The 15,148-nt window shown below is 41.7% G+C and overlaps 1 protein-coding gene across 1 annotated transcript in view; it reads left to right on the top strand.

The window, feature by feature from the left end:
- The first annotated feature begins 4,820 nt into the window (after positions 1 to 4,820).
- The window catches only part of ASXL3 (ASXL transcriptional regulator 3), a 126,298-nt gene continuing 115,970 nt past the window's right edge, over positions 4,821 to 15,148 (top strand). Inside the window, exon 1 of the mRNA XM_063394808.1 lies at positions 4,821 to 4,910. Within this exon, the coding sequence (XP_063250878.1) occupies positions 4,857 to 4,910 (54 nt within the window). The 5' untranslated portion in view covers positions 4,821 to 4,856. The remainder of the gene's footprint in view (positions 4,911 to 15,148) is intronic.

The following is a 15,148-nucleotide window of genomic DNA, read 5'->3' as shown; positions in this document are numbered from 1 at the left end:
TGCTGGGTGTAACACTTCTCACATGTTGGGAGGACAAAGTGGATCCTAGCTTAGCTGCAACCACATTTATTAGATCAGATGCAGTGCCATAAAGAAGATCTGAGTGTTTATCTGCCTGCTGGAGAGCTACAGGAGGGAGAAAATGAAATAACCCTACATTTATAGTATTTGGCCACCCCTGATCTGAGATAAAAGTAACGACAATTGTGGTGAACTCTAAAGCCAACAGAATAAGTCCTGGGTATTTACAGTCAAAGCTTTCATTATTTGAAAATTTGCTATGGTGAGATAGGTGTCAGGTCAACTTTAGATTTTACAGTGCACTCTTACGAATAGTTCAGCACATACTGCACAGTTAGGAATAAATGTAGATAATTTAGGTGTACCAAATAATTGACACCTTCATTTGAGACCTTAAAAATATGGTTGTGACTTTTTTTTACTTTTGGGGAGGAGGGCGGAAGAGTGAGCTCTTCCACATATTCTATGACCTCTACCAATCTCAAAGAAGAGATGGCATGCTCAAGAAAAGAATACTCTGTGTGTATGAGTTAACTTTCACCCTCCCGTATCAAGCATAGCCCATAGGATCTGGGGTTTTTAGCATCATCTTCAGGAGACTTTGCAAATACAGTAACATCATCCTGATAATACCAGATTCTGAGCTTGTTATTATGACTTAGTTACATATTTGAATAACTCAGGATGTTGACTCAGGTCCATATGGCGTATGATTAAAAGAGAAAAGTTCCATTACATGTAATAAATGCTGTGAAGCTCAAACTGTCTGGATACTTGGCAATAGGCTTTCTTTAAATTAATAGCATACAACACACTCTACGAATATGACACCAGTATCTGTAAATGGTTAACTGTCAATTGTCAATCCAAATGACTTTGGTTTCCCCTAAGTCCACACAAACCCACATTTTCTGGTTTGCTTTTTGTCACCACTGTGCTAAAGCTAATTTAGGAAATGCAGTGACTCCATTAGTATCTTCTGGGATATTTTTTTAATTATCTTGTAACTCAGCATCTCTTGTTTGATTGTAGAAAATATAATTTCCATTGTAGAAGTGGGACATTAGATTGAATTGTCATGCTGTGAATAAATAATTCTGCACACATATGGCATTTTCATGTACCAGCTGATACTAGTTCTTTTGTAAGAGCTGAAACTGGAATTTGTACTGAAACAGTGTTTCACTGTATTGAAGCAATGCATATTTATATATCTACAAACCTTCAATAAGAAGTGGAGGTCATAGATTTCTGCTTAACAGGAGTATTACTGTACACAAGAATAAAAATTGGCAGTAGATATCAAAAGCAATATTTCTGTGCAGAAAACAATAATGTTTTTCAGGTAGCTTACTAGATAATGTCAAACCTAAAACTTCTATAGCAGTTCACGTAAATACATTCACTGGGTACTGAAGCTCAGAAATCAGCCTCCAATGTTATTTTAGTATCATTTGACCATTCTACAGACGCAAGAAAAAGTAACTGGACACAAATACATCCATAATATAAACAACTGATTCCATTCATGGTCAACACAGTAACATCTGGTACTATAACATCACATAAATATTGCTTAGGTAAAAATTCATTATGCATTTTAATGCAACATCTTTCTGCAGTATTTGCAGGTTATCCACTCTGGTTTAGAATATGCTGTGAATATTTACACACACATACACACATATATACACACTTATACATGTTATATATGCTGAGCTTTTAGCTATAGTTCCAATGGTTGCAGTTTGAAGGCAGTTCACCATTTCTCAATTTTCCTATTGCCAATGCAGTTAGAGAAGCAACAGTTATGATCTCCTGTAGTATCAGGTCCAATTCATGTAGTAAATAGTATCTATAATTAATGGCAAATACTTTCCTCCATAAGATGAACTTGACCTTTTTCTGCTGTGCTTCTAGACTTACACATGATTTTTAACTCCCTTAAAGCAGAAGTGTACTGTTCTGTTGAGGCACTTGGTTTCTGTGTATGCCGGCAAACTTTATTGGATTCAGCTACAACATTTATTGCAGAGAAAAAAATCTATTTCAGGAGTACAGATTCCAGGGTTGGGTTGTTTGTTTGTTTGTTTTCATCATGAAACATAAACAGTACCCCCCAGCTCTCTGCTCTGGTGGACACTCTCCAGTGGGTCCTCCAATACAGCAAACAGTACAACAGGTTTTCTCTCCCCAGCAAAGGCAGTGCCACTAACTGTCACTATATGATTCCTAACCATTTTCCCGTGAAGAACAGAAGGAACTTTCAAAGCCAGGTTGGCTGGGGCATTGAGCAACCTGGTCTAGTGGGAGATGTCCCTGCTCATGGCAGAGTGGTTGGAGTTAGTTGACCTTTAAGGTCCCTTCCAATCCAAACTGTTTTATGACTTAAGAGCATCTGGATTGCGTAGGAATGATGAAAACACATTAAATGACAGCATGACACTGGTCTTGTTTCTTCATCATTATAATAGAAAGGATGTAGAACTAAAAAGATTATTCCAGAGATCCACAGAAATACCAAAAGAAAGTCTAATCCTGAGTGCAGCAGACAATATTAGAAACCAACCAAAAAATCCACAAAGTCAGATTAGGTTTAGGGGCTCACTAAACTTCTTTTCCCTGCAAATGTCCTTTTCTGTCCAACACCACCACTGCAACAACAGAGGCCACGTAACGTAAGTTCATGTTATGTATGTGAAGCAGCTACCTCTGAAGAGGTGGGAACTAATTCAGAATATTTCTTTCTGTCTTCCAACAGCCAGTCATGATGGCAATGACTGATGAATGTCCCTACATCTTTTTATTGTTGTATTTTCAATACTGAAAACAATGAAGGTATTTCAAAGGCAGCTGTAATGAAGTACTCAATTACTACAGACTTAGGCTTTTAGCACAGGGGATGAGATGTGAATAAAACCTGCATGATTTGGAATACAAAGTCACTAACGGCGAGGAAATGCAAAGGTAAAAAAACCAAAGTGGGACAAACCATAAAAAGGTATAATGAAGTCAAAACCATAAAACATAGAGAAGTGATAGTAACAGCAAGCATTTTCTTTCTAAATGTTACTAAGGTGACAAAGACAGCATTCAGTAAATAACAAAGGAATATGCACCTGTTTCATCAACTGCCTGATTGTAAAAATTTTTGCATAACCTTACCATCAAACCTGAAACATTGCAGTTGCAACAACAATTTTCTCAAAAACATTTTCGAGGCATACTCAAATCCTCTGCTTAATGCTATATAGACTGGAATCAAAACTAAATTTAGAAGCAGCTGTTTTAATAGAATTTTGTTTTGCTCATATTTTTAATATTTTTATACAATTGGGAATGAATTATAAAATCTGGAAAGGTGCTATCTTCCTTGCATCATTTCCCACTAAAATTTATATTGAGTATGAGGAGGAAGAGCCAAAACACCAGACTATGTGAGTGCCCCTTTAGAAGGTTTGGGGGATGCTATCAGGTTCTTCTGTTTCCTTCAGCGGCTGGAGACCCTCAGGGCTATCCTGGTCCTTTTCTTGATAAAACAGGCTAAGCATTGTGGTAGTTGGGCGTGATTCTTTTTCTCCCACTAAACTGTGTATTTACGGAGAAATAAGGTTTAATGTTGCTGAAGGGATAAGGCAAGGCGTAACACGGTGCTGCTGAGAGGACAAAGGAAGGGGAGCAGGCGCTGAATAGATGGATACAGAAAACCCTGAATAATTTCTAACTCCTTTCAATCCGAACAAAAAATACCTAATGTATTTCGATAATATTCCTAATGCAATTTAATATCTGGGCGAAGGGAGGAAACACGGGGGAAAAAAACCCCGCATAATATCCTGCAACTCAGGAAGGTGTGCCAACTCCCTTCGCTCCGCATTTCGTGGATATCTTAATCCTGGGTCATCCAATTAAAGAAAACCTCCTTCGGCGCTTTTACGAGCGCAGCACATCAAGTCCCTTTGTTTACACACTGGAACAAGATGTTCTTTCCTGTTCCGACAAGAAAAGCAGCTGAAACGCGAACGCGGGCTCCCTGCGCGCTGGCACCGGCCCGCCCGGGGCTGGCTCTGGTTCGGCATTCCCGCAGCGGCTCCAGCCCAAGCGAGGAGGGCACGGCCGGGCACCGCCGGGGCGGGGGGCTGCCCCAGCCGTAAGTAAGAGCCAGCGAGCAGCTCGCACGCCGGGGGAGGCCGGGCGGTACGCTGGGCTGCTTTTGCGGAACGCGGCGCGGCGCGAAGCGGGCAGAAGGCGGAGAGGGAGGAGAAGGGGCCGCGGGGGCCGCCCTCGCCGCCACCTCCGACCGCCGCCCCCGCCCCGGCAGCGCCCCCAGCGCCGCGTCCCCGGGGAGGCGCCGCGGAGCACCACGGGAGTTGTAGTGCGGCGGCGCCGGCCGGCCCGCCATCCCGCTCCCCTCGCCGCCGCCCCCGGCCCGCGGGCCCGCTCTCGCGAGGCTTGGGGGGCGGGCGCGCTCTGGGGCGGGGGGCGCAGCCGCCGCCGCCGCCGCCGCCGCGGGGATGTTGGGCGCGGGCGCGGTTCCCCCGCGTGACGTCACAGCGCATTGTTGTGAGCGCGGCGGAGCATCCCTCAAGCTGTCACAGCTGTGCCGCCGCCGCGGGGAGCCTCTGCCCCCACCCTCCGCCTCCTCCTCCTCCTCCTCCTCCTCCTCCTCCTTCTCCTCCTCCTCCTCCTCCGCCCCCGCCCCTCCCGCCCCGGGGGCTCCAGAGCTCGGTGTCACCGTATCATTGTCCGTGCGGAACCCCTCCGGGCCCCCCCCCCACTCCCGGTCCGCCCTCCCCCCGCTCCCCCCCCCCGAACCACCTCAATGAGATGCAAACATGAAAGACAAGAGGAAGAAGAAGGACCGCACCTGGGCCGAGGCTGCCCGCCTGGTAGGTGCCGCGGTGGCAGCGGCAGCATTGTGTGTGTGCGTGCGGGGTGAGCGCGTCCCGCCGCCGCCAGCCCGGCGCGCTGCCCGCCCGCCGCTTTGTTGCCTGCGGTCGGGGCCACTGTGGGGCGGGATGGGAGGGGGAGAGAGAGAGCGAGAGCGTGTGAGCGAGTCTGGGGGAAAGAGTGTGCGAGCGACTCCGAGTGCGAGGGAGAACGAGGGAGAGAGAGCCGGGGCGGGTGTGCAAGGCAGCGGGAAGGAGCGCGGGAGTGCCCGTGCGGGAGCGTCGGGAGGGTGCGGGTGCGTGTGCCCGGCTGAGCCGGGCTGGCGCTCCGGGCAGCCCGCGGCTCTGCCCCCCGTCCCCGCCTGCCTGGAGAGGAGAAATACCTACGTCCCTTCCGCGGTGTGTGCGTGAGGAAATGCCTGTGTTCTTTTCTTCTTTCTGCATGTGTGTGTGTGTAAGTAGCCAGGGATCGTATCTCTGCAAAGTTCGTGCATCAGATATCCCGAGGAAATCCCTCCTTTTAATCTAGAGAAAAGTGATATACCCAGGATTTGCCTTTCCATCCTTTTAGTGGGGCCAGGACAGGGGTGAGGGGCGTTAGAGACAACTCTGACGTGGGATTTCACTTCACCCTCTCGACTTCCACCGCGGAGCCGGGCAGTGTCCGGGGCAATGTAACCCGCTTCTGGAAAGGCTCCGTGGCTCTGGAGACCCGGTCCATTCCCGCTTCATTAAGAAACTGTCTCCCTTACCCTGCTGTATCTGTTCTCATGGTTCTGTATTACTGTTTGCTAAGTGTAACAGAGTACATTGTTGATGTTGTTTTCCCGTTTCGGAGTATGTCTGGGTTCTCTCTATTCGAGGAATTTGCAACAAATAGTTACGCACAGTACAGCACGTATGGTTGTACACGTCCGTATGCGTGTCTTCTGCAAAGTTGGGTCTGCTTCAGCTCCAGCCGAGTACGTAGAAAGATGACAAAGCTGGAAAGATAGGCTGCTGGCTACGTTGCTTTTTTGTATCTACACGAACTTTATCTTTTATTCATCTCTGATACAGACTGAATTGTTCAAGTAACATACCGTTACTAGTGTTGCGTCTGTTCCTGGTAGTGGGTAGTGCTATCTTATTACTATTATTTGTTTAGTGTATTTGTGAAGCACTTTCCTTGTAAAAACGTTTTCACCTCATTATGTGAATTCCTAGATAGGAAGTTCAGCCTTTCTCTCCTACGTAAATGATTATAAGGTATTAGACAGACGCTACCTATAGATGTCTCTGTGAGCTGTATCAAGGTACTCTCGTAGGCTTGGGCAGTGCTAAATTCTGATGTGGCTCGTTATACGTCCCTCAACATTTTGTAATAATGCAGCATTAGAGAAGATGCTCTGATATGGTGTCGCTACTGTACTCTCTTATTTCTTGTGATTGTAACAGAAGTTTTACTGCAGTAAAATACTCACCTTTGCCAAAGTTGTTTTGGCAGCAGATGCTGCTACGGTACTTGTTTCTCCGTGCTCTAAGCTGATGAACATGCATTCAAAAGTGTATAAAATACATGAAATTGTTATCTTTACTCTTTCAAGCTTCTGCTGCAGTTACCATTGTAAGCGGTATTTTGTTTGACAAATGTGCATAAAGGAATTTATTGTGCATCGAGTAAAATTGCTGTTCCCATGTGGTCTAATACATGGAAAAGTTTAAAGCCTTGAGAACAAAGGCTGAGCCGCTGCTGTGGAGAAGGGCTGAAAGTCTTATTTTCATGATGTCCTATTGCTTCCCATTTCCCCCCAGAAGAGTAATGATTTGCTAAAATGAAGCAGCGTGTAAGATGATACACTGCTGTATGTAAGTGGTGGAGATCCACAAGGTCCACAGTGTGGTTTTGTCCTGCCTCCTGGGGTTGCCAAGTTCTGCAGAGCTTGTCCCAAGTCTGTTATGTGAATGACATGTGCTGCTGCTCAGACCAACTACAGTCTTGCATTGGTCTTTGCTACTTGTATATGTTTGCAAATCACAGTGAAAGATTGAAGCCGAAATTGCTGCTCCTTACAGTGTTTTATGTTAGGACCCTGATGGTTCATTATGACTTTGTTTTCTTGGGATATATCAATAACGTATTACTGCAAGGTTTGATTAAATCAATTTCTTTCCACAGACAAGTAAACAATGAAGTGATTGATACCTACTCACAAAAAACGACTCATGACTTACCTAGATCAATATGTTGTAAAATTGTGTACTGCTGAATTATTTTTAGAAAGAAGAGGGTGAATTAATGCATAGAGCAACTGTATGGATATTTACATTGTAGATTTTCTATAAAAGCCCTTACATTGTAACAATATTAGGGTTTCAAAGTGAAGTGCTAAAAAGTATGAAATGATACAGATAACATTGCTGGCATTGCTTTATCACTGTTGTTCGTGTTCATATATTATAATGTACATTTTATATTATTTACTTGCATGCCAGTTTCCCAACTATTATAAGTTCATTCACGAGAACTGCAGAATTTTAATTTGCTTTGTTTGTTGTGAGATGCCATACTTAATTTTTTGTACACCTTTCAAACAGTGCTGAAGCAGATTTTTATATTATGTTTCAGTTGTACATACACAGCTATTATTAGCAGCACCCAGTAGCTTCCCAAATGCAAATGTTTCTATACTTGCAACATGCCTATGAGGTTAAGTATTTTGACCTCTGCTTTACCCATGCAGAGTTGAGACATGGAAAGATTAAGTACCTCACTCAAAGCTGTTCAGGAAATCTGTGGGAGAGGTAGTTACAATACCAACAGCGTCTCTGTAGTAGTTCTGTTTCGCAGTCGTAAAATCATCTTCCTTCTGTGGCTACACTTTTGCCTCATTCATTCTCTGTTACTACTTCTCTCACAGTAATTATGACAGAAATTGATACGGTCATGTCTCTGTATTCAATCTATATTGAAACTCGTAATGTACCATATAATAGTTATGGATGAAAAGGAGCATGAAAACTGGACTTGAGCCTGGAATTGTTTCACAGCTCTCTGTTTCCCATATTCACAATGAAAAAAGCAGAAGTGCTTAAGAAAAATATATTACATGGTAGTCTTAAAACACATTGTAAGTGCTGAGGCTCCAGACTAAGTGTCAGTGTTGTATTTACTCATTTTCAGTATTTGATTAAGGGGTCTTTCAAAACCTCCCGCAATGCAGTGTTTTTTCAAGCTGTTCTCTTAATTTTTAAAACATAAGCAGGGGCGGTCTCCCATTATATTAATCTCTTACTGTAAATACAATGTATGTGATACAGGCAATAAAGCAGGAGTCACTGGCCTTCTATTAGAACTTGCATTTTATGGAAGAAGTCTCCTTTCTTCTCCTGGAAGAGAGTCAAATCTTTGTCTGTGACACACTGCTTCTTTCCTCATGCAAGTCTGCTTATCTTAGGGCAAGGCATAGGCCAGCTTACAAGCATTCCTGAGAAATGAACGCATGTGCAGGATCAATGGAATGGTGGCATACCACTAACAGTTCACGTTACAGAGCCCATTTTGTAGAACACACATTTTTATGGACGAAATTGCAACTTGTCTTTACAACCTGCCAAAGGGCATGTCTTTGATGTAGACCCGATATGTCAACTTACTTTGTACTTTGCAGCAGACTACAGCAGTGCTTGTGTATGACCTGGGCATTATCTCCATGCCAGTTTTCTGCTTTTTGTGTCTGACAGACTAAGATAGAACACTTAAAAGAATGAGAACAAAAGAAAACCTTTCAAGGAAGGAGGAGAAACATCCTGTCTTTCCATTGTCTCTTAGTTGATTCTCATTTGATGTAGCCGTATTGTTGTTTTCTGATCATACATTAAAATGTACTCATTAAAAATTGTATAGAAATGTTAAACACTTGAGTAGTTAAAGCAATTTGTAGTAATTCCTTTCAGATGAAAAACCTTCTATCTGTTTAGCTTCACAAGGACTCAAGCTATTGCTGGAAGTCCTGAAATAGTGAATTCTGCCTCTTAAAAATTTAATGTCATAAAATTCTGCATAAAATCTATTGAAATGAAAAATACTGAGAACAAAACATGCCCAAGGATACTCTGCCACATAAGAACTGATGACAATTTCAAGTAGGCTGCAGTGATCCAACTTTTATCATTTGACTTCCAGACATGATCCATTGTTATTTGTAGAACTTTAAACCAAAGGCCTGAACAGAGGCAGTGGAGACTAGCCACTTTGGGAATGCAGAGCTCAGAAGCATAGACCATCTGCCTGTGAAGGGTGATAGTTTATGGTAACACTTTAAGAAGATTTTTTTTTTTATTATTAATAGCTTGCCCTTATTATTACCCTTTCCTGTAAGTGGTATTTTGAAATCTAGTTAAGTCTCTGCCACAAGCTGACAATACAGCAAAAGAAAATCCCAAGAATGAGAACAGTAGTCCTTGTTTGGTTATTTGTGTGCTGGATCGCCTCTCTAGTATTTTTGCTCTTTCTTCTCCAAATTTCGTTCTGAAAGAAAGATTTTCTTGTGTTACTGAAGTACGTGCTTTACATTTCTATGGTGAGTCCTTATGGTTTAGATAACATGTGCATATTGGGTGAATAATATTCATATCTTAGTTCATGTGTTTCTTGCAGTAGTCTCCTGAAAGGATCCAGCTCTTAACTAAGAGCTCTTTGTTTCCTCTTGTAAACTTTAAGGAAATTATGCTAATTAATTAGGGAAACTGATGCTCCAAAAAAACATGAAAACCAACCATTGGAAATGTTAGCTTGCATGCAACTGTTTAATGTGGCTGGCTGTCCAAAAGCTGATTGTTACTTCATCTGGTTTGCTGAGATAGTGTAGTTGAAACAGATCGTATTGCGGTATGGAAGTGTTTTTGTATCGCGTCTTTGTATTTGAAGACCACAAATGAAACAGAGAAGTAGAAGAGTAACTTCTGCATATCTCGACCATTGATGATAATCCCTTTGACTTTTATGTTAAGTCTTTGATTTTGTTACTATAAATAACATTTAAAAGCATTGTGCTAAAGGAGCTTCATGTATCTTTAAAAATGGAAAATTTCACATAACTTTGTTTTATGGTATTAAGGATTTCTTTGTTGTTGGCTTAACAGAGACCTGCTATTATTTTCATATTTGTTCCGAGTTAATTCTTTTTCAGACAAGCAGAAACATTGTGGCTTGGGCAGTTTTGATGGCCTTTCCCTTTGATCCACAATCAATGCTGCTTTGAAGAGCCATATTTTAGTTTGGTTGGCTCTAGGGTTTCCTCCAGTTTGTTTTATTCAAAGTAATTTTTGCAGTTTTTAGACAATTTTGAACATGCACTTTTTTTTTTCTACCTCCTGTGGTTTTAGTTGTCAATATTTTATTTGGTTAGTGTGGAATAAGTGTGGCTTTAGTATGTTTTATTTAAAAAACAAATAAATAAAAACCATCTACAAGCAATGTCACCTATTTCAGGTCACCTTTTGCATTTTTCTAGGGTAGATTGAGAAAAATGAGATTCTAACTCTTTATTTTGAGACAGCCCTTTAACCTTGGCATTGCAGACCTTTAGGTAAGCAAGAACCTTACCCAGGAATGGGACCTATTCTCAGTAATGTCACATTATTTCTTTCAAAGCAGGGTAACATAGGAGAAAACCCTAACAGGAACCTAAATATGAGTGTTTCTCAATAGTGTGGAGGTGTTCTCAGTGCCTTAAGGTATGATTTAATGTTCCCTGTTACAGTGAATATTTCCAATGTCTTCTGGCTTACCTTTCTCTGTAGAAGAGCTAATATTTTCCTGACACACTGGATTTTCTGTTGAAAAAACTGTTCTGTTTTTTCTTCTTCCAAGACTAGATTAGGTCAGTTGCATGTACAACCACAGTGAAATAGTTTCCACTAACCAGACTCAAGACCCTACCACCCTTCACAGCTAGGTAGCTTTGGATTTGCTAGCCCAGTTCCCCAATTCCCTGTATCCAAGCCATGCCATTGCAGTACTTTGGTCTGGACCAGGTAGCATGTTGTTCTCAAGGTGGAAAGCCAGACTTACTCTCCTTCTGAGGAACTTGCCAACTGAAGAAACCAATCTTAGCCTTCACTCTGGGTCAGCTTCCAACGCAAAGACAGAACAATAAGCAGCTCATCCTCCTACAGGCAATTTGCTCATGCTATGAGTTCAGGTAGCAAATCCTTTTGCTGCTCAAGCACAACAGATTGGTCATAAGTGGTCATTTAATCACTTCCCAACTTTGAATGACAATTACAGTCCCCAGAGAACCCCAAATTGTTGACATACTGGCCCTCTGAGGCTGCTCTCTTTTTGGGAAGTCCTGCCAGATAGTTTTCTGTTGCTGAAGTTCCTGTCTTAGGAGATGTACTTGCTGGGAATGTGAAACAGTAGAGAGGTGCCTACTGATTACTTGCAGCTAATTTTGGTTTGAAAGGATGACCTACAACTTTCTGAATGGTGATAGGGCTGTAGCTCAGACATCGTATCTGTCAGGAGACAGATAAGCCATCTGGCAGTGCATGCTGTCTTCCTGGAGCTTCTTTGATGTCAGTGCACTGATTGTGGTCAGGGATAGATAGAACTTAGGGTTGAAGGGGACTAGAGGAGCTCCATTAACTTTGGTTCAAGCAAGCTCTGGTTTTTCTGACATTGGGACAGGAACGTCTGGGTGATCTGATATTTTCATCCTTTGACTTAAGATTTCAGCTCTCTATAACTTTTTGAGCTCATCAGGATGAAATCTGACCCTGGCATGTGACTTCCCTCAACATTGGAAGACCTTTTACTTCACTTTTCTAATGTATGGGATCCAGCTTTTGCATTGCATCTTATGACTGATGTGGCCTCTTGTACCTCAGGTGTCTAAGATTTGCTTTGTAGTGTAGCATCAAGTTTTGTTTCTGTCTGACATTTGCCGAGATCAGCAGCCACAGTTCAGTCTGTTGCTCTGGAATTATCACACTCATTAGAGGTTTGGGTAATAGTTCTGTGTAGAAGATATTCCACGTCACATCCTAGACTATTGTTCACGATTTTGGGTCATTGGAAAGTGATTTATTTAGAAGGTCCATATTACGTGCTGTGTTTTGAAACTTCTCCTCCTGTATGCATAGATTGGTCTAGACAAGCCTGTGATGAGACTCTCTTCACTGCTTGTAGTGGGTCAGCTCTAGAGATCATTATCCAGTGGGTGACAGTTGCATCCCATTGAACATAGTCTGACTTACAGATAACAACATTTCCCAAACCTCTACAACTTCAGAAGTGTTCCTTGACAGACAAGATCCTGAGCTACTAGGTTATTTGCTTTGGAGAACTAGGTTATTTACTTTAGAAAACTCAAGGCTATTTTCTTTCTTTTTTGTGATTTTGCTTAGATCTTATAGACAGAATTAGAAATTTAATGAATCAATCAGGGTTTATAATTGTTTTATCCTAGTTAGCTTCCCGTGTAACTTGACGTCTAGAGAGGGAAGAGAGCCTTAGCTGAAGTATATATCAAACATTTGAAGGTCAAAGTTTGATTCCATTTCAGCTGACTCCTAGCAGCCTGGAGAACCTGCCTAACTGTGGAGTGGTTCACATATTTGATGAGATGCCTTGTGAAATGTCTAGTCCAGTAAATCACAGTCAAATTAATGTCCCATATGATTTGTTCCTACTTTTGTGACTCAAACCTTCTTTTTATGTAAGATGAGGCTTTACTACTATCGTTGCCAAAGTACTTAACTATTTTTCATTAAGTGATACCATCTGGTTTTATTTTTTTTTCTTTTTCTGTCCCATAAATTGAAACTGAATGTCTGTTGATACCTATTTTTAGATAAATGTTAATTCTTTTTATGCCTTAAAATTCAGTTATCCATCACCTGCTGGCACTGCTGTATCAGTGAAGCATGTGACATTCCATGTCACTATGCCTGCCTGCCAATATTACCTAGCAAGAGTAATGGGAAAAAATAGACCCTTGTTTGTCCATAGCCTGCTGTCATTCTTCTGGACCAAGATTCTGGCAGCCATCTCAAAATCATTACATTCTCTGATCATACTAGCTTCTTTAATCTTGTTTGGCATTTCTGTCACTTAGAAATTCTAAACTGATAAGGCCAATGAGGACCTCTTTGGAAGGTGGAGTTTCAGTTGAGAAAAGCATCTTAATTAGAGCATTACTTTGATAATCATAGAAGGTGGAGTTGGAAAGAGCCTCAAGGTCACCTTGTCTGTTTACACTTGAAAGGAAGTCATATAAAGCAAATTAGCTTTAGTTTTGTGAAATCAATAAAATTACTAACTTTTATTATTGAAGTAGCTGTGGTATTGATACTAGCTTATCTGGACTTTGCCAGAATCTGCTCTTTTAGTGAAAATTTATATTCTGCTTTAAAAAATGGAAGAATGAAGAAAATAAAATTATTAGGAAAAGTTGTCCAATGAGCATGATTTAGAATTTAGATGCATTGTGTTTTTTCTGACAGTGACTAGACAGAAAACATCAATTTCCTAGTACAGATTGAGAATTCTGTATCCAATTAATGGTTCTCATCCATTTTCTTAGTTTTTTGGAGGCATTTTGGGCTTAGTCTCTTGATTTTTTTGAGTGTTTCATGCAGCAATGCTGTAGCAGATTTGTACATAGAGCAGTAGGGCTTAATGCATTCTAATCTATTCCATCATTTGTTTCATTCATAATGCAGATTTTTGAGACATTTTGCAACTGCACGTCTTCTGTTTTAAAAATTAGAATGTAGAATAATGTAGTGAGGCTCATCATCTGGGTGTGGAATAAGCTCAGAATTCATTGTAGAAGAAATCTTCAAATAATTTACTATTAAAGAGATGGTAATACCTTTTTGTTACCTGTTTCAGGATGGCCCATGGCTCCATAGGTATGCACCTTTCTGAAGGTGCCCTCCTGAGCAACAGCTAAAGAGCTTTTTGCTGGATATCCGAGGAGCAAATATTTGGTGGGAGGGAATAATAAAGATTAAATGTTTTGATGTAGTCCCTCGAATTCCTGACTTGCAGTCCTAATCATATATATATATATATATTTATATGTGTAAATTTTCAGGTATTGGGTTATAGGCCTGTGAAACTGACTGGGAGAATCACAGAAATGAGGCTACATGCCTGGGACATTTGATCTGCTCATAATGAGCCTCAGCATCCTTTGTGTAGACAATTATCAATAGCAAGAAATGGATGCTGCTTCCAGCTCTCGGGTCGGCCCAGTTTTGTGGTTGTTTCATCTTGCAGTCAGATTCTTCATGCTAAAATCCTGTTCTGCCAGTCAGTGTTGAGGGATCAGCTGACTCAGTGCCAACTTCCCCCATTGCTTTGGAATGAGAGCTACCCATCCCGAGTGGAATGTCAGGGATAACCAACCCTGTGACTTTGTCTTGGACTGATGTCCCTCGTCTCTAGAAGAAAGTCTGTTATTGAAATCTGATGTTTTTAGAGCATGGGATTGGCTCCCAAGGTGCAAACACTGAAAGAAAATGGAATTACTGCTTGGAGCCATCTTGAATGCTGCAGTTGTCGTATGAGGAGTGATCTTACCTGCTCTTTGTAATAACAATGTTTCAGTGACAGTGAGCCCCACTAAGTGCTTGTGATGTTAAAACATGCTCCAGCTTGGATTTGTGGAAGCACTTTAAAAGTAGAAGGTTGTGGCTTCACAAGGTAGACTTGGAGATTTTTATCAGTCTGTCTGTGCAAGCTATTGCATGCCTTTGATACATGTATCGGTGACGAGTGTTGCATTTAAAGTGTACCTGCACAGGAATTTCTCAGTACCTGTGCTACTGATCAGGCCATGGCAGTAAGTGTTTGCTGCTCACTGCAACCATTGCGAATTGTTAATTTAGCCTCCCGTCCCAGCAGCATTGGCACTTGAGGAGGAGGCTTCAGAACTCTCATATGAAGAGAAGAGTCTGAAGAGTTTCTGGTGAAGGGGAGTAAAATATGGGAGAAGTGTGAACAAGCAGTTGCATGATTGACTGAAGGATGCAGGATGTGATGCAAGAAAGTAAAGGCCTTGAGAATAAAGTCAGTGTCTGAGCCGTGATTTTAGCTATTGTGTTTCATGGACTCCAGAGAGGTAGTCTTTCAGATGTTCTGTGAACTACACCGTGAAAAATTCAATAGAAGATGGGGAACTATGAAAAAATTGTAATGGAGTCAAAGCAGTTGATCAAAAATGTTTTGTATGCATTTTGAAAGT

Source organism: Prinia subflava, chromosome 1 (assembly GCF_021018805.1).
Source record: "Prinia subflava isolate CZ2003 ecotype Zambia chromosome 1, Cam_Psub_1.2, whole genome shotgun sequence".
Lineage (NCBI taxonomy): Eukaryota > Metazoa > Chordata > Aves > Passeriformes > Cisticolidae > Prinia > Prinia subflava.
Note: the sequence above shows the minus strand (reverse complement) of the source record. Positions and strands in the feature narration are given on the sequence as shown.